At 42.4% G+C, this 18,432-nt stretch overlaps 1 protein-coding gene across 1 annotated transcript in view; it reads right to left on the bottom strand.

The window, feature by feature from the left end:
• Positions 1-17,926, bottom strand: part of CIMAP2 (ciliary microtubule associated protein 2) — a 29,122-nt gene extending 11,196 nt beyond the window's left edge. Inside the window, exons 1-6 of the mRNA XM_061633141.1 lie at positions 17,892-17,926; positions 16,204-16,408; positions 13,670-13,757; positions 11,226-11,399; positions 9,937-10,059; positions 408-536 (exon numbers count right to left, since the gene is read on the bottom strand). Coding sequence (XP_061489125.1) covers positions 408-536; positions 9,937-10,059; positions 11,226-11,399; positions 13,670-13,757; positions 16,204-16,253 — 564 coding nt within the window. The 5' untranslated portion in view covers positions 16,254-16,408; positions 17,892-17,926. The remainder of the gene's footprint in view (positions 1-407; positions 537-9,936; positions 10,060-11,225; positions 11,400-13,669; positions 13,758-16,203; positions 16,409-17,891) is intronic.
• Between the last annotated feature and the right edge of the window lie 506 nt (positions 17,927-18,432).

Raw genomic sequence — 18,432 nt, 5'->3', positions numbered from 1 at the left:
ACTTTATTACATTTATTTCCTGCCCTTCCTAAAGAAGACCTAAAATTGCATGCCTGTTCCTTTTGTTCTTACAGTGCTGCATAGGCTTCCGGGAGGGGAGGGGAGAGGCCAGGTTCTCCATGTCTACAGAACCTCCTTTCAGTGAAAGCCCAATGAAAAGGATACTAATTATGACCAAAAAGCAAACTGAATGGTTTTTGTCATTTCACAATTGCCATCAACTTCAAAAAGGTTGTGAGGTTATAGGAAGCAAGGGCTTCCACCTTTATGTGTCTGTTCCCTGAGGACTCATTCCATGCGGCAAATAAATTGTTGAATTGTTCCCTTCTACGGGATTAGTAGTTACCAAACAGGAAGACCACAGAGGTCAAGAGCAGCTAAGCAGAGAACTAAGAATCCAAGCTTACCACATTGGGAAAGGCGAAACATTTTGAAGTTTTACTGTCCATTATTCCAAGTGCAGTCACGGAGCGTTTTTGCTTTTCCTCCAGGAGTGCATAAGGATTCCCATAGGTTCCTGGGCCAGGGTAACATTCCTGGGGGGTTGAAGAAGAGAGAGTGACTGGACAATCAACAACATCACAGTGAAGCGATGTACATCTCTGCATTGTTTTGTGCTCCCAGCTAAGCTGTAAAGATGCAATGACACTGACAAAGTGAGAGCTTAGATAAGGAACAGCCCCATTCCCTCACTGAATGGTGGGGAAAATCTTGACCTTATTCCTTGATATTCCTCAGATCTTTATCAGGGAAGTCTTGGGATGTCAGTTTTTATCTATTTATTTTGGCAGGTCTCCTATGACAACAACAGGCATTCAACGGATGGAGCTTTCCTTAGCATCTTGATGTGACATGGAAAGCTTCAACTGCTGAATTTCTGCTTGTCACAGTACGTACAGAAGCCTTGCTATGGAGAAAACCCCTAGGACAGAAATGGGGAATCCATGATTCTCCAGATTTTTTTGGACTACAGCTCCCACCATCCCTGACATTTGGGCCATGCTGGCTGGGGCTGATGGGAGTTGGAATCCAACAACACCTGGAGGGCCACAGGCATCCATCCCTGCCCTAAGACCTTGCTGTTTTCTGCCATTTGTACTTAACCTGGTTCTGTTAGTCTGCAGATTGCTTCCTAGTTGTGTATAGCAAAGGAAATAGCTCAGGTCCCTGCAGGTAGGCAAGGAGTTCTACATTCCCTTTCCTTCAGGACTGAATAGGTGCTATGAGATTTGTATTACTGAGATTTGTTGTTGTTACGTGCCTTCAAGTCGACTATGACTTATGACGACCCTATGAATCAGCAGCTGTCATGAACCACCCTGTTCAGATTTTGTAAATTCATGTCTGTGGCTTCCTTTACGGAATCAATCCACCTCTTGTTTGGTCTTCCTCTTTTTCTACTCCCTTCTGTTTTTCCCAGCATTATTGTCTTTTCTAGTGAATCATGACGTCTCATTATGTGTCCAAAGTATGATAACCTCAGTTCCATCATTTTAGCTTCTAGTGACAGTTCTGGTTTAATTTGTTCTAACACCCAATTATTTGTCTTTTTCACAGACCATGGTATCCGGAAAGCTCTCCCCCAACACCACATTTCAAATGAATTAATTTTTCTCCTATCCGCTTTTTTCGCTGTCCAACTTTCACATCCATACATAGAGATCGGGAATACCATGGTCTGAATGATCCTGACTTTAGTGTTCAGTGATACATCTTTGCATTTGAGGACCTTTTCTAGTTCTCTCACAGCTGCCCTCCCCAGTCCTAGCCTTCTTCTGATTTCTTGACTATTGTCCCCATTTTGGTTAATGACTGTGCCAAGGTATTCATACAAGTTCAATGTCATCATTGTCAGCTTTAAAGTTACATAAATCTTCTGTTGTCATTACTTTAGTCTTTTTGACCTTGAGCTGTAGTCCTGCTTTTGTGCTTTCCTCTTTAACTTTCATCAGCATTCGTTCCAAATAATTACTGGTTTCTGCTAGTAGTATGGTATTGTCTGCATATCTTAAATTATTGATATTTCTCCCTCCTATTTTCACACCTCCTTCATCTTGGTCCAATCCTGCTTTCCATATGATATGTTTTGTGTATAGATTAAATAAATAGGGTGATAAAATACACCCCTATCTCACACCCTTTCCGATTGGAAACCAGTAGGTTTCTCCATATTCTGTCCCTACAGTAGCCTCTTGTGCAGAGTATAGGTTGCGGATCAGGACAATCAGATGCGGTGGCACCCCCATTGCTTTTAAAGCATTCCATAGTTTTTCATGATCTGCACAGTCAAAGGCTTTGCTGTAATCTATAAAGCACAGGGTGATTTTCTTCTGAAACCTCCTTGCTCAGTTCCATTATCCAACGTATGTCTCCAACTGAGATTTGTATCAGTTCCAAAACCAACATAAAACAGTAAACATACTGCACAAGCATGATGACTTAAGTACATCAATACCCTTTGATTCCTTCAAACAGTTTCCCCTTAGCACTATTGTTAACCTGCATTATTGGTATCATCTTTGTCACTGTAACATGAATGAGCGGGAAATATAGTTTTGGGAGATGCATTGATTATAGAAAAACATTTTTAAAATTGCCTGGCATTCTGTATGAGAGTTCAGAATGAAGAAAGCAATAGTACAATGCAATGAACAATACTGTAACTATAGGTATTTTGTAGGTATAGTTTTTCAATCAGTTATAGTTGCAGTGATAAAAAACCCCTTGTTTTTCACTTACTAATCCACTGTGAGTCACTCTTGCTTCATAAATGTGTCAATCTAGTTCTAGTGGCAAAAATTTTCTTCTTTTTTGCTGGCACTCTCATTGAGGACAGCTAGTGTATCTGTTCTGCATTCCCACCTCCCAAATTCACAAGGATGTGTAGATAGCTGGATCTCAAGACCTTCACCATGCCAACTCTACTCCTTCCACATCAAGACTTTTCCTCCCCTTTTTTACAACACAAATTTAATGACATCTTCCCCGCAGAGGTTCTACATGAAGAATACGGATTTCAGGTGCTTTTATGGCAAGGGTGGAGAACTTGTGGCTCTCCTGATATTGTTGCACTACTGCTTCCATCATCTCTGACCATTGACCATGCTGGCTTGGGCTGATGGGATATGGGAGGCCAGTAACATCCAGAGGGCCAAAGGTTCCCCCATTCCTACTTTATGGGCTAGTAAAGTAGTGAGTGGGTGGTAGATTCTCCAGATGGTAGGAAGGAGATATGTATAGGCTGGAAGGGAGAACAGAGGGGGTCACATTCATACCATACATATATTCAACTTTAAACAGTCATGGCTTCCTCCAAAGAATCCTGGAAAGAATAGCTTGTGAAGGGTGCTGAGAATTCTTGTTATGTGTCTTCAAGTTGATTACAACTTACGGCGACCCTATGAATCAACGACCTCCAATAGCATCTGTTGTGAACCACCCTGTTCAGGTCTGTGGCTTCCTTTATGGAATCAATCCACCTCTTGTTTGGCCTTCCTCTTTTTCTACTCCCTTCTGTTTTTCCAAGCACTATTGTATTTCCTAGCGAATCATGTCTTCTCATTATGTGTCCAAATCATGATAACCTCAGCTTCATCATTTTAGCTTCTAGTGACAGTTCTGGTTTAATTTGTTCTAACACCCAATTATTTGTCTTTTTCACAGTCAATGGTATGCGCAAAGCTCTCCTCTAACACCATATTTCAAATGAGTTGATTTTTCTCTTATCCACTTTTTTCACTGTCCAACTTTCACATCCATACATAGAGATCGGGACTACCATGGTCTGAATGATCCTGACTTTGGTGTTCAGTGATACATCTTTGCATTTGAGGACCTTTTCTAGTTCTCTCATAGCTGCCTTCCCCAGTCCTAGCCTTCTGATTTCTTGACCATTGTCTCCATTTTGGTTAATGACTGTGCCGAGTTATTGATAATCCTTGACAAGTTCAATGTCCTCATTGCCAACTTTAAAGTTATATAAATTTTCTGTTGTCATTACTTTAGTCTTTTTGACATTCAGCTGTAGTCCTGCTTTTGCACTTTCCTCTTTAACTTTCATCAGTATTCGTTTCAAATTATTACTGGTTTCTGCTAGTCAGGGCCGTTGGGCACCAGCTTGCCTCGGGCCCCGGCATGTGCAAGTGCCCCCCCACACGCACACAGAAGCACACACACACACGTGCACATGCATGTGCCTACCTGTCTCTCGAAGGGGGCAGCTTCTTAGAACCATAGAATCATAGTAGAGTTGGAAGGGGCCTATAAGGCCATCAAGTCCAACCCCCTGGTCAATGCAGGAATCCAAATCAAAGCATTCCCAACAGATGGCTGTCCAGCTGCCTCTTGAATGCCTCCAGTGTTGGAGAGCCCACTACCTCTCTAGGTAATTGGTTCCATTGTCGTATGGCTCTGTTAGGAAGTTTTTCCTGATGTCCATTCGAAATCTGGCTTCCTTCAACTTAAGCCTATTATTCCGTGTCCTGCCCATTTACTGGCTCCATCTCTCCTGTCTTTTGCGGCTGCATGGGCTGCTACATGCACACATTGCTGTCATCAATCAAGATGGTGCCAGAGGCTTCAGTCCCTTAGGGAAACCTCAGCTGCCATCTTGGTTAATGGCAGTCCTGCACGCACAGCCCACGCAGCCTCAAAAGATAGGAGAGACGGGCAGGCAGAAAAAGCTCCCTCTCTGCAATCCGTGGCAGCTACTCTGCTGCGGATCGCGGAAAAGGAGCGTTAGTCCTCCCCCATCCTATTGAGAGGTTCCTCAGGGGCCTCTGTGGCTCCAAGGGCCCTCAGCCAGGGCCCAACCTGGCTGCCCTTTGGGATCAGCCCTGCTGCTAGTAGTATCGTATTGTCTGCATATCTTAAATTATTGATATTTCTCCCTCCAATTTTCACACCTCCTTCATCTCGGTCCAGTCCCGCTTTTCGTATATGTTCTGCGTATAGATTAAACAAATAGGGTGATAAAATACACCCCTCTCACACCTTTTCCGATTGGAAACCAATTGGTTTTTCCATATTCTGTCCTTACAGTAGCCTCTTTTCCAGAGTATAGGTTGTACATCAGGACAATCAGATGCTGTGGTACCCCCATTTCTTTTAAAGCATTCCATTATTTTTCATGATCTACACAGTCAAACGTTTTGCTTTAATCTATAAAACACAGGGTGATTTTCTTCTGAAATTCCTTGGTCCGTTCCATTATCCAAGGTATGTTTGCGATATGATCTCTGGTGCCTCTTCCCTTTCTTAATCCAGTTTGGATGTCTGGCATTTCTTGTTCCGTATATGGTAAGAACCTTTGTTGTAGAATCTTAAGCATTACTTTACTTGCATGGGATATTAAGGCAATAGTTCAATAATTACTGCATTCCCTGGGATCCCCTTTCTATATATTTAATGCTTCCAATCTGTGGGCCATTGTTTAGTTTTCCATATTTCTTCACAAATGTTTGTCAAATTTGGACAGATTCATCCCTACCCTTGGTTTAAATTTTGCTTTAATTTCTCTAATCTTTTGGAATAGGGCTCTTGTGCTACCCTTTTTGTTGTCCTCTTCTATTTCTATACAATAACCATTGTAATAGTTCTCTTTGTCCCTACGTACTAGTAGCTGCATTGTTGCATTTAGGGTTCCGACCGTGTTTCTATCTCCTTTTGCTTTTGCTTTCCTTCACTCTTTAACCATTTTAAGAGTTTCTTCAGTCATCCATTGAGGTCTTTCTCTCTTTTTAACTAGAGGTATTGTCTTTTTGCTTTCTTCCCTGATAATGTCTCTGACTTCATTCCATAGTTCTTCTGGTTCTCTGTCAACTAAGGATAAAGCCTCAAATCTGTTCTTTATTTGGTCTTTATATTCTTCTGTGGTGTTATTTAAATTGTATTTTGGCATTATGATTGCTTTGTTCTTCTTCTTTAGCTTTACTCTGATTTTCGATATGACCAGTTTATGATCTATACCACAGTCTGCTCCTGGTCTTGTTTTTGCAGAAAGTATGGAACTTCTCCATCTTCTGCTACCAATTATATAATCAATTTGATTCCTATATTGACCATTTGGTGATGTCCACGTGTACAGCTGTCTTTTCAGTTGCTCAAAAAATGTGTTCGCAAGAAACAAATCATTGGCTTCACAGAATTCAATAAGTCTTTCTCCTGCTTCATTTCTATCTCCTAAGCCTCATTTCTGCATAATTCCTAGTTCTTCTCTGTTCCCTACTTTTGCATTCCAGTCCCCCATGATTATCAGCACATCTTGTTTTGGTGTGTGATCAATTTCTTCCTGTACTTACACGTAAAATCTCTCCAATTCCTCTTCTTCTGCGTTTGCCGTTGGAGCATAGACTTAGATGATGGTTATGTTAATAGGTTTCCTGTTAAATCTCAATTATTTATTTATTATTATTTATTAATTAAGCTTATAAACCGCCCGACTAGCAATAGCTCTCTGGGCGGTGAACAAAGTACAGTAAAATCATAATACAATACCACAGGACATAAAAACAATCAAAAATCAATTACATATAACTCGCTCAGACCTTGCTTTATAGCTCTTAATTGTTTTTGCTACATCATTTTGTTGACCCATTAGGCATTACTGCCACTGGTTGTTTTCCATCAAGTCTGAAAGGCTGAAAGTTTGAAGCTAGCAGGAGCGTTATCAGGAGTTAAGTCTTTGCCCAGCCTGGGAATGGACAGCCAAGGCCAGTAATGTAGTCATGGCAACCAGGGAGATATCGGCTGGGAAAAGTTCCAACAGCCTGCTGTTTGTGTCTGTCTGAGTTTTGCTTTTGAAGAGAGATGTTCTGTCTAGAAAGGGGGGGGGGACTGCTTGTCACTATTACAAGCCTTAATGTCTAAGTAAAAGACTCTTAACAAGATCTATTGCCTCTGTGATGTTTCTTGGCCATTTTACTTCTGAAAGTAACATGTGCTGTCACGCAACACCGCACACACCAACAGGGTTATGGGCCCAGATCCAGCACGTGTTACAAAGGAGTAAGTGGCTGGACTGAACGGCAGTCGGAGTTCCAGAGGGCAGCGTGATTGATTGTGCCAGACAGAGGTGAGCAGAGATGGCTGTAAACATGTCGGGAGGCATGCCAATGGAAAGACTTACGGAAAATAATTACGCCAGCTGGAAGATGAGAATGCGGGCTTTCCTGATAAAAGAGGAGTTATTTTCTGTGATTGAAGGAACCCCCCCCCCGTTCCACCAACAGTGGCCTGGACGCGGAAAGATGAGAAGGCGCAGGCTTTTATTACCTTGGCTCTATCAGACTCTCAACTGCTACACGTAAGAGATGAACCTACAGCCAGACGTATGTGGGATGTGTTGCAGGCTTTACATGTGCAACAGACAGCTGGGTCTAAGCTGTGTTTGGCACGGAAGCTGTACCAGATGCGTTTCACGGGTGAGTGCACCATGAGTGAGCATCTCACTGAATTCAGGCGCTTGTTTGCTGAGTTAGAGGATCGAGGGGTCAACCACAGCATCCTTCAGAAGACCTATATGATCCTGGCTTCACTCGATGGGAGTTGGAATAATTTCGTGATGGCCATGGAAGCTATGCCAGATGGGGGCCTCAATGTGGCATATATTGAGGAAAAATTGACCCAGGAGTGGCAGCGGAGACAAGAGGCGAAAAGTGCCGAGCCGAAGGAGGCAGTCAGAAGCAAGTAGGATAGCAAGCAAGAGCAGCCACGGCTTTGTTATTTCTGCGGAGCACGTGGACACATTCAAAGAGACTGTGCAGTCAAGCAAAGAAACAGAGATGGAGGCTGGAAACAGGGCAGTGTGAACTTTGTCAGCAAGGAAAAGCCTCAGTTTATGGAGATGGACTGGACTTTGGACAGTGGAGCATCCCATACCCTCGTAAAAGACTTACATTTATTGCACACTTCAAAGGCGGTGCATGACTTTGTTTTTTTGGCTGATGGATCGAGACGAACTGTCAAGGCGCGAGGAACGGTGAGATTGGATAAGATTGGCATAATTTCTGATGTATTGTATGTTCCTGACTTGTCATGTAATATTTTGTCTGTTCGAAAACTGATATTGGGTTTTCTGTGGAGTTTGACAGAGACAAATGTTTTGTGAAAAAAGGGGGTGATATTTACATGCAAGGGAGCCTGAAAAATGATCAGTTTGTAATAAAGAGCAATCAAGCAGGGTGTGCTGTGTTAAATGCTGTAGCGCAGACACATCAAGGCTGTGTGCATGATTGGCACAGAAGGCTGGGGCATGCAAATTATGACACGATTAAGAAAACCCCGATGCATAGTGAAAACATGCGGTTGAAAGATTGTGGTCAGTTGATTGATTGTGATGCCTGCCATAAAGCGAAAATGACAATTGCACCAATAAACCGGGAGGCTAAAAGCACGACAACAGCTCCCTACCAGCTAGTTCATGTTGATTTATCAGGGCCAATAAACAGTTCACGAGGAGGTGCGAGGTACTTTATGGTATTGGTCGATGATTTCTCCAGATTCACTCATGTTTACATTACAAGCCTTAATGTCTAAGTAAAAGACTCTTAACAAGATCTATTGCCTCTGTGATGTTTCTTGACCATTTTACTTCTGAAAGTAACGTGCGCTGTCACGCAACACCGCACACACCAACACACTTCTCACTATTAAAGCAACCCCATTTCTTCTTAATTTCTCCTGCATAAAATATTTTGTAGTTGCCTGACTGAAAATGTCCCATTCCAGTCAATTTTAATTCACTTATGCCAAGTATTGTAATGTTATGTTCCATTTCTTTCTTGACAATTTCTAACTTTCCCTGGTTCATGTTTCTCACATTCCATGGTCCTATTGTGTGCGTTGTACAACTCTGGACTCTCCTTTCGCATCTTAGAAGACCCCTATTCCCCTCATAGAGCTACAATCTCCAGAGTTCCTAGGAAAAGGAATTGACAGCTAAATCACTCTGACAATTGTAGGTCATTGAGGAGAATAGGAGTCTCCTAACAACTCTCAGCACCCTTCACAAGTGACACTTCCCAGGATTCTTTGAGGGAAGCCATGACTGTTTAAAGTGGAATAATAGTGGAATGAATGTATGGTGTGAATGTGACCATAGAGAGATGTGTGTCCATAGCAACAGAGGCACCACCCCTTCCACAATGACATTAGTATCAATAATGGTTGTAATCTAATCTCTGACGGGTTAGAACTAGGGGTTGCTAGATGATGACCCAGACTGAACCCCTGTTGCAGGGACAAAACCCAGGGCCGTGTGGTTGACTTCCACATCATTATGCAGCAGTTTTTCCCTCCCTTTTGCTGCACTCGAGAGTCATAGACTCACATTGCTGGAAAGGGAGACAGTGGCATGACAGTGGGGTTTCTCTAGACCTACTTTTCAGCCCCAGGTCTCTACCCCATAATGCAGCTTTTAATGACCTAAGGTTCCCTTAAAATGATGTAATTTTTTTTCTAATTGAGTTTATCCCAGTATCTCCTGGTTGGGACAATTTTATTTATTTATTTATTATTTGATTTATATCCTGCCCTTCCTCCCAGCAGGAGCCCAGGGTGGCAATTTTAGGAACAATGACACAAACTGTAGCAAGGGTTGACGAAGGCAACTTTAAACAAAATAACGTAGTCTATTAACATGGGAGCTTTATTAGAGAGCATTGCTCATCATCACTTAAGATCCCCTATGATTTTCACTTGTGTACAATCATCTCACCCCAGACTGCTAGGTGTCCATTATGAATGTCCAGCAAAGTTGTACAACTCAACTGTGGGCTTTTGTATGTGTGTGTGGGGGGGGGGTTGGTCAAGAAGAATGTACATTTTTTTTTGTTAATGTACAATTAAAAAATTAAGTTAATGTTTAAATTAAGTTTTAGTTCTTCTTGAATGCTTTTCACATGATTCATTCCAAGAAGGATAGATTCTACTACATACCCTGATACGGTCTTTAAATCTCACTTCTCCAGTGTCACATATCCCTCTATTACTGTGTGGACGTTTCTCTTGGAGTTGCAGAAAATCTGTGTAGTTGTATGTTCCAGGGCCCAGTTTTTCTTTCTTGGAAAAAGAGGCAGAGAACATATGTGACTAGGGTGATGAGATTGCACATGCGTCTTTTTAACAGGCCTCGGGCGAGTGGTGTTATGGAGCCAAAATGCAGGGAACCATAGCTCCAGTATTTTTTCACAGCGGAAGCTATGATTTCATCTGCTGGAACAATATCTGCTGGTGGTATAAGACTGGGTGGCACTGGTTGGAAGGTAGGTCTGGCCTGACACATAATCCCTTTGTTAGGAAGGCTAGGCTCGGATAGTGACTGGCCCAAGGTCACCTAGTGAACTTCATGGTTGAGCAGGGATGTGAACTGTCTCCTCAGGAGCCTCTGCACCAGCTTTTGCCAGCTCACTGTGCTATGTGTGTCAATCAGCATGATGCTATATATTGCTGCTGTTTGGGTTATGCGTATAGATAGCACTGACCAACAAAGCTAAGAAAAAGGCTTCAATATGACCACCATCTACATTTCTCAGAGGGCTTTGACAGAGCTCCTCCCACCCTATTCCTTCAGAGGGCCTTTTGCGTAGCATTTCCTCTTGCCTTGCTGTGGGGCAGGGGTGAACAAAAGGACTAGAGGAGGAGCAGCTGTGGCTTTGTTATGTTTCACTGAGCTGTTAAAGCTGCCTTCACCAACCTGGTTCCCTCCAAATGTCTTGGACTTACAGCTTCCATCAGCCCCAGCCAGCAGTGCTGCAGTTCAAAACATCGGGGGGGGGGGACCAGGTTGGTGAAGGCTGTGCTAGAGCTGCATAGTCACTAGGTGGCAATCTGGCAATCCTAAATGGGTCTGATTGTCAAAATGAAAGTCTATGCAAACATACTTGGAAGAGCCATGATCTACTGAAATTGTTGCCCCCCCCTCCATGGCCCTGATTAACCTGCAAGCCTGTGAAATGGAAAGGGGGTGACAAGGTTCCCTTTCCACTTGCCTGATGCACGTTGTTACATTTGATGGGCCTTTCCTTTATATTTAGCAATTATAACTCTCTTGACTATGCGATGAAGACAAATCACACAGTGCCTGAAAAATAATCTAAAATACAGTTCCAGAATAAGGAGAGACATGTAGCTCGTATTCTCAGATGAATCTGAGATTAAATTGGTTAATACTTTCAGCCCTTGAATTCAACCAACACATAGCAAAGAGCTTTACACCAAACACTTACCAGAGCTTTCCCTTTGCTGCCTATTTCCTTAAAATTAAAATGTGGCATTTGAGTGAGCCTTGCTGCCTCCTGGGCTTTCGCCCAACTAGAGCTTGACATTCTCTTCTGCTGCATGATAGTAGAACTGAAGCCTCCATAGTCAATACTGTAGGTGCCTGGTCCTAATTTTCGGTTCTAAAGGAATATATGGTTATTTGTTTGTTTGTTTGTTTGCATCATTACAGTTCCTTTGAAAAATTGCATCACCAGGGCTAGATTAACTATTAGGTAAAACATGCTATGGTTTAAAGTCTATAGACTCTAAAGCACCCCATTTGGTACCCTTTGGTATTAGTTTTTTCAGCAGGAGACTTTAATATGCTAATGAAACCCTCTAACGACAGATCCACCAGAAGCTACAAATATTGTCCTTAGATCTCCTCCACTCCACCCCACCCCTGGTTAAATCAATGATGGTTAATAGATCTCTGGTGTCACCCAAATGAAAAAGATTATATTTCATGTTAGCATGCCACAATACATATCCTAGAACATAACAGCATGAGGCCAGTTGTGCCTGTGGGAAGGACATCTATTGAAGAGAAGAAGTGAGTAATAAAATAAGTGAGAAAAGAAAGAAATGGAAGATGTCTTAAGTTAATAAGAGAGAATGACTAAAAGAATTAAAAGGGCTAAAATGTGTTTTTGTGGGGGAGAATGAAAAAGGCAGATTACGATAATGCCAAGCTTTTCAATTGGGTTCTGCAGTGATTCCTAATGCTGAACAGATGGATTTAATCAGGAAAAAACAAATGGAATCACTCTCCTTGAAGAAACATTGCAGCCCCACACACACACACTATCACTCACCTCCCAAAACTGATTCTGTCAGAAGGATGTAGATAATAAGTGGGGCCAATGTTGACAGCCAAGGGGAAAAAATCACACTTAATACTGGACATTTAGTATGTATTTGTGCCAGTTATGATCACATCAACTTAAATCACATTTAAAACCTGGCTTCCTCCACAGAATATTGGGAACTGCAGTTTACCACACACAGAGCTACAAATTTGACCTTTTAACAAACTACACTTCCCAGGATTCTTTGGGGAAAATCCATGCACTTTAAAGGCATGGTGTGGTTCTGACCATAATTTCATCTACTGTTTGCTAATCCTTCCCCTACTTTGTAACACCTTTAGTGAGGCTATGTGTTTCTCAAAAGTTTTTGACACCTTCACACACACATATTGCTGAGACTTAAAAATATATGTAAAAATTCTGTACATTTTCTTATATGATGTCTTGTTTCTCTTGCCTAAAGAGAAGAAAGATTTTATGCTCTCTGATAGCCAACTCAGACTGTGAATGCTGACAGAAATGGAGCTAAAACATAGCCAAAGAAAAACAAGAGGGAGGCATCAGCATGAACTGGGCAACCCCAATGTTTGCAGAAAAAGAAAACCATAAGAGGGCAAAATACCCCCAAGCAAAGCCAATGAGGATCAAGCATGTTCAGTAGCCACAGCATGTTGAGTGTCAGGCGCCCCTCCAGACTCGTATTTTATTGCAGGTGTATTCTGCAACATGCTCTTCTGATGCAATAATAGTGCATCAGTGGTGGATTTATCCTGCTTTATTAGTTATTCTGCGATGGTTCCCCAATGCTACCATATTATTGCTGTCTGGAGTGGAGGGGCTATAGCAGAATAAAAGTGGGACAAAAGTAAACTAGAACATTTGTGGTATGAAAAGTTACGGGATTTCAGCAGGAAGCTACAGGATGCACTGATTGGAAATGAAGCCATGTGATCTCTCCAAAAATATTTGCAGCCATAAACAGTACTGGAAGCGGGATTGTTTATGATTGCGCCGATGGCATTATGAGCACAAAACATCATGAATGTGCTATAAAAAGGAGAGGCCCACAGAAAGAAAATGAAAACAGGGGAGTGGGGGTGGAATGGAGTATCTTGGAGGAAGGCATGGATGGATGGAACCCTGAACAAGAGCACTCCTATTAGGAGGTGAGAATGCAATGCAACATTTTGTTCTATAAAAGCATGTCTTGTTTTATGAAAGTATGTCGTCTTGATCATGCTGTAACATGGCCAAGGGATAGCGAAATCACTCTAGGCAACGCACCTGTGCATTAGTGGATATGATTCTCCATTAGATGGCTGACATACAAGTAGCTGCTTACATGAGCAGTCTACTCAAAAGAACAATGTGACATCTCTATAGCAAACTCACAAGATACTGCCTTTCTGTGAACCGTAAAGTGTAGGTACTGTGGGAGAAGAGGTTCTGAGGTTCCAGACTCAGAAAAAAAATACTGTACAAGTTACATGTTTTGTTCAATCATGTATACAGTGACTTTTCTTTTGTTCAACTATGTAAACAGTAAATCTAAAGACTGGGGTTTTTTTGTGCATATAAGGCATCCTGACATATAGACTCACCAAGTCTGAGCAGACAATCCTGGAGTATGGAGCCTGCAGGAAGGTACTTGGTCTCTTGACATTTGGATAAATTGCTGACACATCAAATCTAGCCAGAGGAATACAAAGAGATGAAGGATCCTTCTGTGGCCATTTGAATCAAAGCCATGTAATACAGTTGCTTTCAAAACAATTATTGACACTTTATCCATTCCACAGTAGTAGCTGCAATAACCTGGGGAAGAAAGATACAGCCAACTTCTAATTCATTGTTCTTCAACCTTGAGCCCACAGATGTTGTTGGACTACAACTCCCATCAACTCCAGCCAGCTTAGCCAATGGCCAAGGATGATGGGAGTTGTAATCCAATAGCATCTGGGAACCCAAGGTTGAAGAACAGTATTCTAGTTGGAATGATACAGAGTACTGCTTCAAATCCAGATTCTGTGCCATATTGGCTATCTCCTATTTATTTATTTGTTTATTATTGAATTTATATCCCACCTTTCCCCCAAAGAACTCAAGGTGTCCTACATATTTCTTCCCCGCTCCATTTTATCCTCACAACAACCCTGTGAGATAGGTTAGGCTGAGAAGCAGTGACTAGCCCAAGGTCATCATGGCTGAGTGGGGATTTGAACTCTGGTCTCCCAGGTCATAATCCAAAACTCTGACCAGTACACCACACTGGCTCTCTATGAGGTTAGGCTTGGCCTAAGAAGTTTTGCTTCTTGAGCTAAAGGACACAGTGGCGCCTCCCAGCATTCCATATGCAAAAGCCACCTGCACTGATTATGGGCAGCATCCTCCATCATGCCTGAGGGCAGCTCTGAGGTTGCAAAGCAGGCTGCATGGCACAAAGAATTCTGCCGTCCAACACCTTAGTGCCACTTATTGCCCATCACCAGTATCTGTTGCCTAAGGTGGCCACTTTACTCTGCCTAATGATAGGGCAAGCCCTGTATGTGGTTGTGTCAGAGCTCGATCTGACTCTCAGCATTCTGACACGGGTTAATGTACTTTAAAATCCATGTGTTTGGGAGTTTGCTATAGCAAAGGGATGGGGAGAAGGTAGATCTACTGGTTGATCTATGGGTGGTTTCTGACGCCTAATGGCTTAATAACAAAATAACTCCCCCATATACTTCTGAAATGAAGGAAGCTTGAGAAATCAGGAGTGGACTTTTGTGAAAGGGGACTTTGTGCTCCACTTAGTTCTGTACTCAAAATTCCTGGGCTCGGAATCATTTAAGGGCATGACTTTTTGTGCACCAGGCTTCAGCTGGTAGATTTAAGGGTTCTAGTGAAACAACAACAACAACAACAAAGTAGATTTCCCCAAGATGGAAGTCTGCCCACCCCTACCATAGAAGATACAAAGCGGATAATTCTTTTCACTAGGGATGGGCCAATTTTGGTTTCTCTCATTTTCCAGTCTTAAATTCAGTTCTCCACATCAGTTTGCATTTTTTTTAAAATCATGAATATTTACCTGCATTTTCTAAAATACAAAGTGTCTGCATTGCTCCAGGCTGCCCAATGTCGTGCCCGGGTTGGGACTCAAGAACAGAATCACTTGATGAAAGCAAATCAGTTTTTATTAGAGTAATTTCCAGACATAGGCTCCTCCGCCTCATGAACTCTTAACATGAACCAAAACCCACGACATGGAAAAGAGTTGATAGAACAGAGTATCAAACATTCCCTGTCCCTTATCAAGGGGGCTTTCGGGCGTGAATTCTCTCGCTCCGCCTCAAATTGCCCACCTCTACACCCCTTCCCTCCTCTTTTCTTTGGCGCCTTTTTAACTGTCTTTGGGTGCGGGGCAAAGGGGGGGCGGCTACCTCCTCCCCTTCTGATTCGGAGAGGATGGTAGGGGGGGGTTGGCCCAACACTTCGGGCGATTTCTCTCTACCCTTCTCTGCAGCCGAAGGGACTTGGACTCCCTCCTCCTCCCCCTCTGTCTGTAACTGCTCCACATTCCTAGGGGGGGAGTGCGTGGGAAACGAGTCTGTTGCCTGTTCAAGGTTTTCACCCTCTATCTGGGAAGCCTCCTCCTCCCCTCCAGATGGCTCAGCCCAACTGCCCCCCTCTCCTAGCTCATTCTCAGAAACATCAGAATCCCAACCATACATCCTGACAGTGGCCTGTACATGAACCACACGCATGGGGACTGGTAGGGCAGAAGGCAGGGAAACCAGCAGCAGGTGGAGCCAGAGCCACTGACAAATACAGCCATTTCTTGATTGGTTGTTAGGAAGAAGGCAAGCAAGTGGGAACTGGTTGACAGCAGACTGAAGTTCGTGGGGCAATGCCCCATTTGCCCTACTGGACCAGGCTCCACTGACGAGATCCCAGACATCTAGGATGGCTGTGGTTTCTCACGTGGGAAAGCCGCTCTTCACATTCTCAGAGACTTTAATTTTGCATATTTCAGGACAATATTTAATTTTGCATATTTATTTGACTACCCCGGTACAAATTATGTCCTGTCTTTAAGAATGAGTAATTTAGAAAGAAAGAAAGAAAGAAATTCTGCAGAAGTTCCCCTTACCTAGCCGTTTGAATCCCAAAAGGGGCTCCTGTGAATCCCTTTGGTTCCATCTTCCATCCTCTGGTGCCTGGAGTAGAAGAAGGAGAGCCACCTTTCTGATTGGAGACTGAAGAAGAGAATCGCTCTGGAACTTCACTGCCATGGCAACACCAGACGCTTGAGCTTCTGTTTCCATGTGTCTGGGAGGAGCAGATCTTCAGGCAGCCTGATACAGTCACACAGATTTGTTAGTGCTGCAGGCACCTGTTGTGGTTCAGTGTCAGAGGTCCTATGTAGTATACAATGGCACTGTTGTTGTGATTTAGGGCTTGTCCAGTTGATAGATTCTTCCACAACTGATCTTGCCCTGTACGCTACTGGAAAAGTGTGGAAAAGGAGTGGGAGAGGGGGTGCACAACTCTTTTTGGACTGTACCACTTGTATTGATCCTGACATGTAATCTATCCCCAGGGATCATGAACACTGAGACCTTTGCAGCCCCTGAAGGATGGACAGGTGAGAGATGCACTGACACTCAAAAAAGTTTTCATTTGGAAGCAACTTAATTGGGCCTGCTTTTTACTTATTGTTATAGTTGCATATCATACCCTATTATTATTATTATTATTATTATTATTATTATTATTATTATTAACAACAACAACAACAACAACAACAACAACAACAACAACAATAATATTTATTGCATTTATACACCGCCCCATAGCCGAAGCTCTCTGGGCAGAACAACAACAATAATATTTATTGCATTTATACACCGCCCCATAGCCGAAGCTCTCTGGGCAGTTTACCCTAGAATGAAATACATACGCCTCGAGTTCATTGTGGAAGGCACCTACATGTTCACATCACTCCATGACTCAGACATTGCAGCTGGACTTTATATAGTAAAATTATCTGTACTGTATGATTTGACTGTGTACAGAGTTTCACCTCGGGTAGATTGCAGGCATGCGCTTTAGCACTAACTCACAACTCCAGCCTGTCTGCTTAACTATCTTCTTAACTCAGGAAAATAAATTTAGGATAAAATGCATTCAGAAGGGTTTATTTTGAGAGAAAATATGCTCAGAAATGCATATTTGTTTTGAGAAAACACCTAAAAATATATGTTTAAATACAATTTTTGTGTGGATTTTTACAAATGTAGATTCATGTGGAAATGGGATGGAATTAACTCAATGAACACATGGAAAAGTGATATGGGCCAGAAACAAGCTGATCCATTCATATTTATTTATTTATTATTACTTTTATATCCCACCTTTTCCCCATGGAGCTGAAGGTGCCATAAGTGGTCCTTCCCTCTCTCCACTTTATCCTCACAACAACCCTGTGAGGTAGGTCAGGCTGAGAAACTGTGATTGGCCCATGGTCACCCAGTAAGCTTCATGGCTGAGTGGGGATTTGAACCCTGGTCTCCCAGATCCTAGTCCAACTTTCTGACCACGAGACCACACTGGCTTAGATGCTGGTCAGTCATTCTTTGTTGAACTGATCATGCTAATGGTCAGAAAGGATCAGCTGTTATTTGGGCCTACTGGGAGGAAGGGTGGGATATAACTCTAATAATAATAATAATAATAATAATAATAATAATAATAATAATAATAATAATAATAATAATAATAATAATAATTCTACAATATTTATTGAGGAAATATCAACTGATATTGATTGTTACTCACCATAAGCATATGATCACCTTAATAAAGAATGGTCCATCATTCTAACAGCACTTTGATATGGCTCTTCTTAAGACTGACAGGTGTTTATCTTGATAGCCTCAAATCCAGCCTTCAGGAGGTGACCCTTTTCAACTAAGAGGAGAGGCAGAGAAGGAGCTGCAGTCTTCAGCCAGTTTGACAACAATGAAAGAATCATGTCTTTCAGTAATCACAATATATTTATATATTGTTATATATTTATATAACAGGCCTCTAAGCTGGCTGACAATAACTCAAAAATGATGGGGTTCTGTCTGACATTTAAGTGAAAGGTGACAATCCATCATAATACAATGACCAAGATTCTTTTACAAGGCTGTGGTGAAGCCGCAGGGTGGGGTGTGAGGGAGAGAATACTGGCAAATGTCTCTTCCCCTCCCCCTGCTTTAGGTGCTGCTACCGCTGCTGGTAATGCGGCTGTTTCAACTGCTACTCTTCAAAGGTTCCATGGAGACCATAGAGGAGAATAGTCCCCCCCTTCCTAGCAGGCAGGGCCAGGTAT

This window comes from Rhineura floridana, chromosome 6, assembly GCF_030035675.1.
Source record: "Rhineura floridana isolate rRhiFlo1 chromosome 6, rRhiFlo1.hap2, whole genome shotgun sequence".
Lineage (NCBI taxonomy): Eukaryota > Metazoa > Chordata > Lepidosauria > Squamata > Rhineuridae > Rhineura > Rhineura floridana.
The sequence above is the reverse complement of the archived record's forward strand: the minus strand, read 5'-3'. Positions and strand labels throughout refer to the sequence as shown.